At 46.3% G+C, this 13,700-nt stretch overlaps 1 protein-coding gene and 1 long non-coding RNA gene across 2 annotated transcripts in view; one reads left to right on the forward strand and one right to left on the reverse strand.

Annotated features, from left to right (window-relative positions):
• The first annotated feature begins 5,534 nt into the window (after nt 1-5,534).
• Nucleotides 5,535-13,700, forward strand: part of LOC143490841 (complement C3-like) — a 159,887-nt gene continuing 151,721 nt past the window's right edge. Inside the window, exons 1-2 of the mRNA XM_076989351.1 lie at nt 5,535-5,552; nt 5,747-5,854. Coding sequence (XP_076845466.1) covers nt 5,772-5,854 — 83 coding nt within the window. The 5' untranslated portion in view covers nt 5,535-5,552; nt 5,747-5,771. The remainder of the gene's footprint in view (nt 5,553-5,746; nt 5,855-13,700) is intronic.
• On the reverse strand, nt 10,536-11,143 carry LOC143490844 (uncharacterized). The gene is made up of 2 exons (XR_013125003.1): nt 10,815-11,143; nt 10,536-10,672 (listed from the first exon to the last, which is right to left on the reverse strand). It is a non-coding gene; the product is annotated as an uncharacterized LOC143490844 (long non-coding RNA).

Genomic DNA, 13,700 nt, shown 5'->3' on the forward strand with positions numbered 1-13,700 from the left:
CTGTGTCTGTGTCTGGTCGTTTCCTCCAGGTCCCAGTTCCCGTGTCTGTTTCCGGTGGTGTCCTCTCTGTCCCGGTTCCCGTGTCTGTTCCCCAGATTGTGACCCACTTCGTTCCTGTCCCAGTCTTCGTCGTCCAAGCCATGTTTGTCTCAGTGTTTACCTCGGCCCTGTCCCCTGGCCCCGCTCCAGTGTCTGTCCCCGGTCCTGTCCTGTCCAGCCCTGCTCCTGTGCCTCGCCCTGGCCCTATCCGGTCTCCCTGTGTCCCGTGTCGTGCCATGTCCCGGCCCAGCTCTTTGCCTGTCTCCCTGTCTTCAGTCCCTGCCATGTCCCAGGTCCCTCGTCCTATTTTGTCAGGTCCTGTCCCTCCGGTCTGTCCTGTGTCCGCTGTCCCTGTCCTGTCTGCCCTTGCGTGCCCCGGAGTGGCACGCTTTGAGGGGGGGTTCTGTCACGTAGGGCAACGCCCCCTCTTGTAGCTGTCACTCTGGGTTCCCTCATGTCCGTGTTCCCTGCCTGTTTGTCCCGCCCTGCTCGTTTGTCTTCGTGTTTCCTTGTTTGTTGCCACGCCCCAGTGTCATTGCCATCACCTGTCCCTAGTTAGTTTCTATGTATAAAGTCCCGTCATTCCCCAGTCGTGTTATCCGTGATTTTGTCTACTTCGTGCCTTGTGCCTTGTCTACCTGTTTGTAGTGAGTATTGTTTCCGCTGCCTGCATTCCTGCCTGTTCCGTGTTTCCCCGTCGTGTTTGGTTTATCTGTCCGAGTATGTCTGTTGTTATTTCTTGTATGGACTGCCTTCCCGATATGACCTGCGCCCGGTATTACGACTCTGCTTTTGGAATTTCCTGTATTAAATCTCGCTCTCCTCCGCGTTTGTGTCCGTCTCCATGTTCTGCCCAGCGCAGATCGTTACACCAGTTGTATTGCTAATAAAAGGTTTTATATTTTGTCTAATATTCTCAATTTTATTATCAAAGAAATCTATAAATACATTAGTAGTGAGGTTTACTGGAATCTGAGGTTCTGCGCCTGCTTGATTTTTTGTAAGTTTAGAAATAGTATTAAAAAGAAATCTAGGATTGTTTTGATTTTTCTCTCAGTGAAGCTAAGTAGGCCTATGTTGAGCGTGCTTTAGTGAGAGCCCGTTTGTACTCAATGCTATCCTTCCAGGCACAGTAGAATACTTCCAACTTAGTAAATCGCCATTTCCGCTCTAATTTACGTGCTATTTGTTTTAAGTTTCTAGTTTGGTCAGTGTACCACGGGGCAAGCTTTTTGGATCTAGCCTTTTTATATTTTAGTAGAGCTACTATATCTAGAGCTGATCTGCAGGTATTCTCTAAGCAGTCGGTTAGACTATCTAACTCTCCTGGATCGGATGGCGAATGAGCTAAAGCAGTTAAATCAGGGAGGGTTTCAATAAACTGTTGCTGTTGATGAATTTATTGAGCGCTTTATACACTGCCGAGGAGACGGGCAGGTATTTATGTTAAGGTGAAGATCGAATTGGACTAAATAGTGATCAGAGATTGCTACGGTTTGTGGAAGTATATTTATATTATCTACATTGATACCCAGCGTTAAGATTAGATCTAGGGTATGATTTCGATAATGGTAGGTCCTACTACGTTTTGTATAATGCCAACAGAGTTCAATATAGAAGTAAAAGCCCTTGTCAGTGGATCCTCCGCATTATCAAAATGTATGTTAAAGTCTCCTACCATTATTATTTTGTCACTACATACTGCTAAATTTGCTGCAAAATCGGTGAAATCGTTTCAGAAATCTGAGTAAGGCCCTGGTGGTCTGTATACATTAGTTAGGGAAAATGTACTTTTATTTTCAGATGGACTCATTACATTAATAGACTGCATCTCAAATGAGTTTGAGATATCTAGGTATTTCTGATGAATTTCTAAACAATCACGATAGATTATACATATTCCTCCTCCTCTGCCTGACAATCTAGGTCTAGGTATATGACTATATTGTGACGGGTAGGGTGAGCGAAAATAAATGGAAGCGATCACGCCAAGTCTCAGGGAAATAGGATGGTTTAATATGTAAAGTGCGCAAACCAAAACCCGTGAACTGATCCGAATTAAGGATATAATAACCAGCGGTCAACTGGTACAAAGACAAGACATATATAGACGAACAAACAACCCTCAGGTGAAACGGATCGCGGGCTCCGCCCACCCGAGGGACGAACACAACACCACACCCACAGGACAAGCTGCTGCTGTAGACGGGGGCGACCATTAGGGGGCCGCCGTACCGTGACATATATCCCACAAGAGTGGCTTCGTTTAGAGTTAAATAATCACCAGATTGAATCCACGTTTCAGTTAGACATAGAATATCAATTTTCTGGTCAGTTATAAGGTCATTCACAAAAACAGCTTTTGAGTTGAGCGATCGAATATTAATTAATCCAATTTTCAGATCGGTCATATAGGTAATAATTGGATGTGAAGTTTGAATATTAGTTAAAAACTTAGGACGGACTATTTTCTTATGATTTAATTTAACCCGGGGCACAGACACAGTCTCAACCCTATGGGATCTTGGTGACGCCTCTAAGCAGCTCGCAGACAGACGGTTTAGCCCGTTAGTCTGCGGCCTGGTCGCGACTCTGGTTAGTCAGCAGCTCCTAGTACTACACTGCCCACTAACTAACAGACTACGGGCTATGCTGCAAGATAACAGGGCAGCGCCATCCCGGGTGGGGTGGACACCGTCCCTGCCTAAAAGACCAGGCTTGCCCTCGAACTCTTTCCAATTATCAATAAATCCCACTTGATTTTCGGAGCACCACTTGGACATCCAGCGGTTTAGCGACGTGAGCCTGCTGTATTGCTCATCACCGCGCCGCATTGGGATGGGGCCAGAGCAGATTACGGCATCGGACATCGTCTGGGCTAATTTAACCACCTCTTTAACATTAGCCTTAGTCACCTCTGACTGCCGCAGACGTATATCGTTGGCCCCTACATGAATGACTATCCTAGAGAATCTCCTATGGACTAACAGTCTAAGGTTGCCACTAATGTCCGGCGCTCTGGCACCCGGTAAACAGCTAACTGTAACCGCTGGAGGCCCTACAGGTACAGCTACTTTCACGTGTCGGACTATAGAGTCTCCTATGACCAGAGTCCGTGAGACAGGCTCCTCAGCGGGTGTTTCACTGAGCAGGGCAAACCTGTTGGACATGTGAACCGGGGAGTGGTGCTCTGGTGGGCTAGCGCTGGCATTAGCGTTAGCTGCAGCCCTCGCTCTCCGACTACGCCGCCGAGACATCACCCATTCGCCCCGCTGTGAGGGCTCTATCGCCGGAGTCGCGGAGGCGCTAGTTCTCCCTGGCGCATCCACAGCAACTACTGACTCTGTCTCTCTATCCCTCAATAATGAGTGGACGCGGCGCTCTAAACTTTCCACTTTCGCCACGAGAGAATTAACTAGTTTGCACCTCTCACAAATGCTATGACTATTACTATCAGTGGCGAAAGGGTCTAGGCTAAACATGCCACACTCCGAACAGGGAAACAAACCAACACCAGCCATGAATAAATCAAAACACTTACCTCGTCTAGCCGATTTATACAAAGTTTGTCAGTGGCCGGAATAATCAACTGCCCGTCTTGATAGTGGTAATAGTGGTAAGTACTACCTGTAAAAATTATCTAGGAAGGCAAAAGGTACACTCCGCAGCAGCGTCAGCAGGAAGCAGCGTCACATTCTTTGCAGTGTTCTCCGAAACGATATGTGGTAGTATAAAGAAACACCCCTTTAAACCAGGCTTTACTCCTATTAACAGGTCTCGTGAACACTGCTTGCTTTTGTCTCCTCAGTTCATTTACCTTTTCGGTTCGTAGAGTAATTTCAACAGGAAATCATTAGCATACCTCTTGTGAACTGTGAGAAAATGTCACTCAAAATTCCCCTTCTTCTGAATGGCCACAGTAGCATTACAGATCAGACACACCGACTTTGAATTTGAATAAGTAAAAAAGTAGTCCTCTTCTCATTCGGGATGAAAGTGATCATTTTTAGCTTTTTTGGCTTCCGCCATTATCTCTTCAGCTGTCACCATTCTGGCTTCTTCGTCTTCGCGCTTTAGAGTCCCTGGTTACAACCTAGCAACTGTGGCAAACCATACCCAGCATTCATCAGAAAAGGTTGTGTAAATAATTAATTTAATTTTTGTATCTTATTATTATGAAAATAAATACTGGCCTCTCATGAATGATGGTTTGATTGTTTTTTTTTTTTTTTGTCAGAGCCTTAAATGCATGGTTACATGGTAACACTTCTCGCGATCGACTGAAACTCCGCCCGCGATCGACTGGTAGACCGCGATCGACTGGTTGGGCACCCCTGGTCTAAACAATCCTGTTGGTAAAACTAATAAAGACAGTCTCACTAATAACCTGAATGTGATAAGATACCATTTTGTAAAAGAATAAAAAATTAATTCCAGTAAATCCAAATGTGCATGGTCAAGCACCCAGCCTGAGGGACCAACCTCCCCCGCAACACAAACACACCCCTCCTCCATCTTCTCCCAATCTCTTCATTAATGATTTCCTGCACCTGTCCCATCCTTGCCTTTTGGGTCTGCTGTTTTAGCCCACAGCAACGTTCATCCAGGACTGTGCGTCGTTTCCTCTCTGCTCTTGACTTCCAGGTTTACTGCTAGTATTATTCTTCACGTTTGCTTTTATAGAGTGTGCTGTTGTGCTTCTTTGGGTCTTATCAGTATAGAGACACTTTACACCTGGACTTGTGTCTCACTCCCTCCATGCACCCATCACACAAATCAGTTCAATGCCAGTAGCAATATTCCAAAATTCACATAAGTTAATAAATATATTAATATAATACTTTATGTTCTGTACACACATACGAAGTCATTATTTAACTTCTAGGGGGGATTGCCAAATTATCAAAGGTTGAATTTACACAAGAAATGGCCGTAGGCCGAGTGGTTTACGGGAATGTTGACTGATTAACCCTTCACGTTCCTCAGTGCAGATAGATCAGGCAGATAGATCACACTACTAATGTGTTGGAAATATTATATGGTATAATCTGGTGTATGGACTATAATTGCATGAGGTCTGGAGGAAGCTAGGACACTTCTGAAAATTGTTTCTTATTGAGTGAGACTAATATATATATATATATATATATATATATATATATATTATATATATAGGAATCAAACATGATCAAATTAAATAATTCACAAACAACTGAAAAAATAGTTTATGACTATGCAAAACTATAAACAATGAAGCAAACAGGTCTGCAGCTCTACATCTGGATAGATCTGTGTGTGGGATGTGTGCGTGTTGCACAACATTATGTCAGACTAGAGGTACTAGGAGTTTGAGCTTTAAGAGTTCTTATCTCAGAAGGTTAGCAGTCCCTACTTTGTGAAATTCCATTAAAACCCTTGCACCTCTTTGCCTCACTCCCCTGTGTTACATAACCACACTACTGGGAAGGGGAGAGGGGCAGGCTGTTGTGGAGGTGAACCCAGAGAAGAGAGAGGTGTGTGTGTGTGTGTGTGTGTGTGTGTGTGTGTGTGTATATATGTGTGTGTGTGTGTGCGCGTGTGTGTGTGTATATATGTGTGTATATATGTGTGTGTGTGTGTGTGTGTGTGTGTGTGTGTATATATGTGTGTGTGTGTGTGTGTGTGTGTATGTGTGTGTGGTGTGTATAAAAGCTTTGGTTCTTCTCAGTAACAGGCACTTGTGCAGACAGAGGATGGATCAGACAGACAGGACGCATGTGGTGTGGCTAACGGCTACACTTCTCTCCTTCCCCCTCCTTACACTATGTGACCCACTGTGAGTATACAAATCTTGTGTATAGTACTTGTGAATTTTACTTTTACTTTTTAAAGTTAAATGTTGTAGGTGCTGGCCAAATTTAATTAGTAATCAGTCTCATAAAATTACCTACGAAATGGTGGGAGTTCAGACAGTGTTAAATTTGCCCAATTTTATGTAAACTCAATTTAACTAAGGTCTCCACTAATTGTGGTAAACTCCCATAGCCCAATTTGTTTGATTAACAAACTATGAATCTGAAGGTTACAGTTCAAATAATAGTTCTGGCTTCAGGTTGTAACAGGGAAACAACTACTCAAACGACAGCATTTAAACATAAAAACATTTATTATCAATCAATCAAAGTTTATTTGTATAGCGCTTTTAACAACTCAAGTTGTCGCAAAGCAGCTTTACAGGGTTTACAAGGTTAACAATACTATGGGTCCAGAACCCTAATGAGCAAGCCACAAAGAATTATATTATTATATTATATTAAATTATATTATTAACCACAAAGAATAATAATAAAGCATAGCAAATAAAGGGGGCAACAGGGTAGGCTTGTGTGTGTGTTCGTGTTAGGTGTGGGGGTGTGTGGATGTGTATTCGAGTGCTCGCGGGTGCGCGTGCGTGCGTATGGGGGAGGAGATCTTTTAGACAGAGAAACTCGGCGGTGCGAAAACCAAACCGAGCTCCCCACTACAGCCACGAACACAACGCAAATGTTTCCTAACCAAGACACGGTATCGTCGGTCACTGTACAACCCCAATGAGCGTATAGTGGGACACACGTTTAACAATGATATGAGGTATTTGGTACTAATTATGAAGTAAATGAATTGGTACAAATAACCGAACAAGCTTTAAACAGAATACGGTTTAACATGAACGTAAGCATAAACACAGATGTGAACAAGCATTCACATTCGCCAAGCAAGATATCGATCTAAGTCTGCCCAGATGCACAGTCTTACTTTGAGTTGTTCGTCCGCGGCCCGCGCAGTAGGCCAGGCAGCCTCTTGAGGACTCCTTCGTGCGCTTTCGTGAAGAAGATCCAGTCCAGGGGAAGCTGTGGTGGCCGTTCGATCGGCGGTCCGTTGCGTGGTCGCCCGTGTAAGTGATCGCTGTCGACTTTCAGATGAACTCGCGGAGGTCCGGTGTTGTGTCTAGTTGTGCTATTTTTTCGAAAAATGCTATCGTAGCGTTAATCGACAACAGACTCTATCGATCTGTGCTAGGCCATCGAGAAATGCTTACTTTATCGATTTACGTTTCCAGTTGTGCGTTTCCCATAAAATATAGCCTAACTCAGTATTATGACGCATTGTAATTATAAAATCAAGTACGCGCACTGTATGGACAAGGGAAGCGTGGATTAAAATCCATTATAGCTTCCTTAATAATATTTTACATGGTCAGCATATCTCGATATGCTGATATCATACATCAAACTAGACATGCATTTCCTGAAGGAAATACATAGTGCTTGAAAAGAGATGCAAGTCTGTGTGTGTGTGTGTGTGTGTGTGTGTGTGTGTGTGTGTGTGTGTGTGTGTGTGTGTGTGTGTGTGCGTAGTGTATATGGTGTATATGCTCCATCTGCCCCATCTACTCCATCTGCCCCTCTGCTCTATTTGCCCCATCTGCTCTATCTGTCCCATTTGCCCCTCTGCTCCATCTGCCCCATACGGCCCTCTGCTCTATCTGCCCCATCTGCTCCATCTACCCCTCTGCTCCATCTGCCCCCTCTGCTCTATCTGCCCCATTTGCCCCTCACCCTCATCTGCCCCTCTGCTCCACCTGCCCCTCTTCTCCATCTGCCCCTCTGCTCCATCTACCCCTCTGCTCCATCTACCCATCTGCCCCATCTGCCCCTCTGCCCCATCTGCCCCTCACCCTCATCTGCCCCTTTGCCCCATCTGCCCCTCTGCTCCATCTGCTCTATCTGCCCCATTTGCCCCTCACCCTCATCTGCCCCTCTGCTCCATCTGCCCCTCTGCTCCATCTGCCCCTCTGCTCCATCTGCCCCCTCTGCCCCATCTGCATGTATGTATGTGTGTGTGTGTGTGATGTATATGTGTTTGACTGTGTGTAGTGGGTATGAGAGAGATGCATGTGTGTGCGCGTGCGTGTGTGGGGGAGGGGGAGAGACATTCAAAAATAACTGCCACTCTGTCTCTGCCACTCTGAGTGTAGAAGCCTTGTTTTAGGTGATTTGCACCCTCCGAACAAACGGTCGTAGTTCGGGACTCATTTAACTTATCGCTTAACCGAAGAGATTGTGTGAGAGAGGACCCCTTGCTGATGATTTTGATATATTTTGGTGTGGTTTGACCCTAAAATTACTGATTTATGACAAGTTAAAAACATACAAAAATCTCAACAAAGCTGATTCTGATTCTCATACATTTATATGGGGGCCAATGGGGCAATTTTCTGTGTCTAGTGCCAAACAAATGCTCATACCTCTAAAACTAATTGATCAAATGATTAGATATCTCGGCGTGCCAGAAAGGACAAGTTTCTCTCCCATTTAAAATTTAAATGGAGCTTCTAGGTCAAGGTGTAAGGATTTTACAGCAGTTTATCTACGAGAGTTTTGATCATTTTTCTTGCCAGCTCACACTCTAACTGGCTGTTAAGATTTGAATTTCTGAACATTCCACCATTCATTTTAATAGGGCTTTTTTCATTTTTAATCTCAATTTTATTAAAATCTATAACTCTAATCGACTCCAAAAACGGATAGCACACCACACAGAGCCGAGACCTTCGAAACACAGTTCGAACGGAGTCTGTACGTTAAGCGGTTCGGGCCGCATTAATCGCAGAAATTTGGAGAAGAACAATAACTAGACATGCATTTCCTGAAGGAAATACATAGTGCTTGAAAAGAGATGCAAGTCTCTGTTGTGTGTGTGTGTGTGTGTGTGTGTGTGTGTGTGTGTGTGTGTGTGTGTGTGTGTGTGTGTATGTAGTGTATATGGTGTATATGCTCCATCTGCCCCATCTACTCCATCTGCTCTATCTGCCCCATTTGCCCCTCTGCTCCATCTGCCCCATACGGCCCTCTGTTCTATCTGCTCCATCTACCCCTCTGCTCCATCTGCCCCCTTTCCCCCATCTGCTCTATCTGCCCCATTTGCCCCTCACCCTCATCTGCCCCTTTGCCCCATCGGCCCTTCTGCTCCATCTGCTCTATCTGCCCCATCTGCCCCTCTGCCCCATCTGCCCCTTTGACCCATCTGCCCCTCTGCTCCATCTGCTCTATCTGCCCCATTTGCCCCTCACCCTCATCTGCCCCTCTGCTCCATCTGCCACTCTGTTCCATCTGCCCCTCTGCTCTAGCTGCCCCTCTGCTCCATCTGCCCCTCTGCTCTAGCTGCCCCTCTGCTCCATCTGCTCCTTCTGCCCCATCTGCATGTATGTATATGTGTGTGTTTGTGTGTGTGTGTGTGTGTGTGTGTGTGTGAGGTAGGTCTGTGTGTGTGTTTGTGTGTGTGTGTGAGGTAGGTGTGTGTGTGTGTTTTGTGTGTGTGAGGTGTGTGTGTGTGTGTGTGTGTGTGTGTGTGTGTGTGTGTGTGAGATCTGCCCCATCTGCTCTATCTGCCCCATTTGCCCCTCTGCTCCATCTGCCCCTCTGCTCTATCTGCCCCTCTGCTCTATCTGCCCCATCTGCCCCTTCTGCTCTATCTGCCCCATCTGCCCCTCTGCTCCATCTGCCCCCTCTACTCCATCTACCCCATCTGCGCCATCTGGGTATGAGAGATGTATGTATGTGTGTTTGACTGTGTGGAGTGGCTATGAGAGAGATGCAGGTGTGTGCGCGTGTGTGTGTGGGGGAGGGGGAGAGACATTCAAATAATAACTGTGACTCTCACTGAGTGAAAAAGCCTTGTTTTAGTGATTTGCACCCTCTGAACAAACGGTCGTAGTTCAGGACCCATTTAACTTATCGCTTCACCGAAGAGATTGTGTGGGAGAGGACCCCTTGCTGATGATTTTGATATATTTTGGTGTGGTTTGACCCTAAAATGACTGATTTATGACAAGTTAAACACACACAAAAATCTCAACAAAGCTGATTCTGATTCTCATACATTTACATGGGGGCCAATGGGGCAGTTTTCTGTGTCTGGTGCCAAACAAATGCTCATAACTCTAAAACTAATTGATCAAATGATTAGATATCTCGGCGTGCCAGAAAGGACAAGTTTCTCTCCCATTTAAAATTTAAATGGAGCTTCTAGGTCAAGGTGTAAAGATTTTACAGCAGTTTATCCACGAGAGTTTTGATCATTTTTCTTGCCAGTACACACTCTAACTGGCTGTTAAGATTTGAATTTCTGAACATTCCACCATTCATTTTAATAGGGCCATTTTTCACTTTTAAACTCAATTCTATTAAAATCTATAACTCTAATCGACTCCAAAAACGGATAGCACACCACACAGAGCCGAGACCTTCGAAACGCAGTTCGAACGGAGTCTGTACGTTAAGCGGTTCGGGCCGCATTAATTGCAGAAATTTTGGAGAAGAATAATAATAAGAACTAGACATGCATTTCCTGAAGGAAATACATAGTGCTTGAAAAGAGATGCAAGTCTCTGGCTGTTTCTCAATTCAGGGGCTGCAGCCTACGTAGACCGCGTAGACCGCAGCCCACGGTGGCCACACACTTCGAAGGCAGGGTAGGCTGCATCTCACGGCTGTTAAATGAGACAGTCTAGTCTTCGCAAGACGTATGTTTGCGTGACCACGCTCTGCCCCGTTTCATACGTTACATACGTGTTAGCGAGCTGTCCGACAAATATCACATCACCCACAAATGCCTAAAAGAAAATGCGTTGAACATGTATTCACGTTTGACGGGAAGTATAACTTCATAACAAAATTCAATGTATTTTTATAAACGTTACTTTTACGTTAATTTTACGTATAAACGTTTAGTAAATACTCAAAGCACATGTTTACCTGCAATATCATTAATAACTGGCATGTTATTTAGCATCTCATTGCAGTATAAATGTCCATATTTAAAAAATACCGACATTTAAAAACGAATTATTCGGCCCGTACACTAGACTCCGCCTGTTTATTGTTCATAGAGCAATGAATCCTGGGATATGGTGGGACGCGAAGGATACTCAGATGCATCCTTCGTTTTCGGGGTTTTGAAGGCTACATTCGTCGGCCGCATAAGAAGGAGTCCACGAATTGGGACAGCCTCGTCGCGGCGCAGTGACGTAACCGGCCTACAAATGCGCACTTCGTGGGCTGCAGCCCCTGAATTGAGAAACAGCCTCTGTGTGTGTGAGAGAGATGCTCCATCTGCCCCATCTGCTATATCTGCCCCATTTGCCCCTCTCCCTCTTCTGCCCCTCTGCTCTATCTGCCACTCTGTTCCATCTGCCCCTCTCCTCTAGCTGCCCCTCTGCTCCATCTACCCCTCTGCTCCATCTGCCCCTCTGCTCCATCTGCCCCTCTGCTACATATGCCCCATTAGCCCCATCTGCCCCTCTGCTCCATCTGCCCATCTGCTCCTTCTGCCCCATCTGCATGTATGTATGTGTGTGTGTCTGTGTGGTGTATATGTGTGTGTTTGTGTGTGTGTGTGTGTGTGTGTGTGTGTGTGTGTGTGTGTGTGTGTGTGTGTGTGTGTGTGTGTGAGGTAGGTGTGTGTGTGTTTGTGTGTGTGTGTGTGAGGTAGGTGTGTGTGTGTTTGTGTGTGTGTGTGTGTGTGAGGTAGGTGTGTGTGTGTGTTGTGTGTGTGTGTGAGTTGTGTGTGTGTGTGTGTGTGTGAGAGATCTGCCCCATCTGCTCCATCTGCCCCATCTGCTCTATCTGCCCCATTTGCCCCTCTCCCTTATCTGCCCCTCTGCTCTATCTGCCCCATCTGCCCCTTCTGCTCTATCTGCCCCATCTGCCCCTCTGTTCCATCTGCCCCTCTGCTCCATCTGCCCCTCTGCTCCATCAGCCAATCTGTTCCATCTGCCCCTCTGCTCCATCTGCCCCATCTGCCTCTCTGCTCCATCTGCCACTCTGTGCCATCTGCCCCTCTGCTCTAGCTGCCCCTCTGCTCCATCTGCCCCTCTGTTCCATCCGCCCCTCTGCTCCATCTGTCCCTCTGCTACATATGCCCCATCTGCCCCTCTGCTCCATCTGCCCCTCTGCCCCATCTGCCCTTTTGCCCCATTTGCCCCTCTGCTCCATCTGCTCTATCTGCCCCATTTGCCCCTCACCCTCATGTGCCCCTCTTCTCCATGTGCCCCTCTTCTCCATCTGCCCCTCTGCTCCATCTGCCCCTCTTCTCCATCTGCCCCTCTTCTCCATCTGCCACTCTGTTCCATCTGCCCCTCTGCTCCATCTGCCCCTCTGCTAAATCTGCCCCATTTGCCCCTCACCCTCATCTGCCCCTCTGCTCCATCTGCCCCTCTGCTCTAGCTGCCCCTCTGCTCCATCTACCCCTCTGCTCCATCTGGCCCATCTACCCCTCTGCCCCATCAGCCCCTCTCCCTCATCTGCCCCTCTGCTCCATCTACCCCATCAGCCCCTCTGCTGCATCTGCCCCATCTGCATGTATGTATGTGTGTGTGTCTGTGTGGTGTATATGTGTGTGTCTGTGTGGAGTGGGTATGAGAGAGATGCAGGTGTGTGCGCGTGCGTGTGTGGGGGAGGGGGAGAGACATTCAAATAATAACTGCCACTTTGTCTGCTTCTTCTGAGTGGAAAAACCTTGTTTTAGTGTGATTTGCACCCTCCGAACAAACGGTCGTAGTTCGGGACCCATTTAACTTATCGCTTCACCGAAGAGATTGTGTGAGAGAGGACCCCTTGCTGATGATTGTGATATATTTTGGTGTGGTTTGACCCAAAAATGACTGATTTATGACAAGTTAAAAACACACAAAAATCTCAACAAAGCTGGTTCTGATTCTCATACATTTATATGGGGGCCAATGGGGCAGTTTTCTGTGTCTAGTGCCAAACAAATGCTCATAACTCTAAAACTAATTGATCAAATGATTAGATATCTCGGCGTGCCAGAAAGGACAAGTTTCTCTCCCATTTAAAATTTAAATGGAGCTTCTAGGTCAAGGTGTAAGGATTTTACAGCAGTTTATCCAAGAAAGTTTTGAGCATTTTTTATGCCATCTCACACTCTAACTGGCAGTGTAGATTTGAAATTCTGAACATTCCACCATTCATTTTAATAGGGCCATTTTTCATTTTTAAACTCAATTCTATTAAAATCTATAACTCTAATCGACTCCAAAAACGGATAGCACACCACACAGAGCCGAGACCTTCGAAACGCAGTTCGAACGGAGTCTGTACGTTAAGCGGTTCGGGCCGCATTAATCGCAGAAATTTTGGAGAAGAATAATAAGAAGAAGAAGAAGAAGAAGAAGAACTAGACATGCATTTCCTGAAGGAAATACATAGTGCTTGAACAGAGATGCAAGTCTCTGTGTGTGTGTGTGTGAGGTAGGTGTGTGTGTGTGTGTGTGTGTGTGAGGTGTGTGTGTGTGTGTGTGTGGAGTCTGCTCAATCTGCCCCTCTGCTATATCTGCCCCTCTGCTATATCTGCCCCTCTGCTCCTCTGCCCCATCTGCCCCTCTGCTCCATCTGCCCTTTTGCCCCATCTGCCCATCTGCTCCATCTGCCCCTTTGCCCTATCTGACCCTCTGCTCTATCTGCCCCATTTGCCCCTCACCCTCATCTGCCCCTCTTCTCCATCTGCCCCTCTGCTCCTCTGCCCCATCTGCCCCTCTGCTCCATTTTCCCCTCTGTTCCATCTGCTCCTCTGCTCCATCTGCCCTTTTGCCCCATCTGCCCCTCTGTTCCATCTGCCCCTCT

The sequence above is a fragment of the Brachyhypopomus gauderio genome, unplaced genomic scaffold, assembly GCF_052324685.1.
Source record: "Brachyhypopomus gauderio isolate BG-103 unplaced genomic scaffold, BGAUD_0.2 sc67, whole genome shotgun sequence".
Classification (NCBI taxonomy): domain Eukaryota; kingdom Metazoa; phylum Chordata; class Actinopteri; order Gymnotiformes; family Hypopomidae; genus Brachyhypopomus; species Brachyhypopomus gauderio.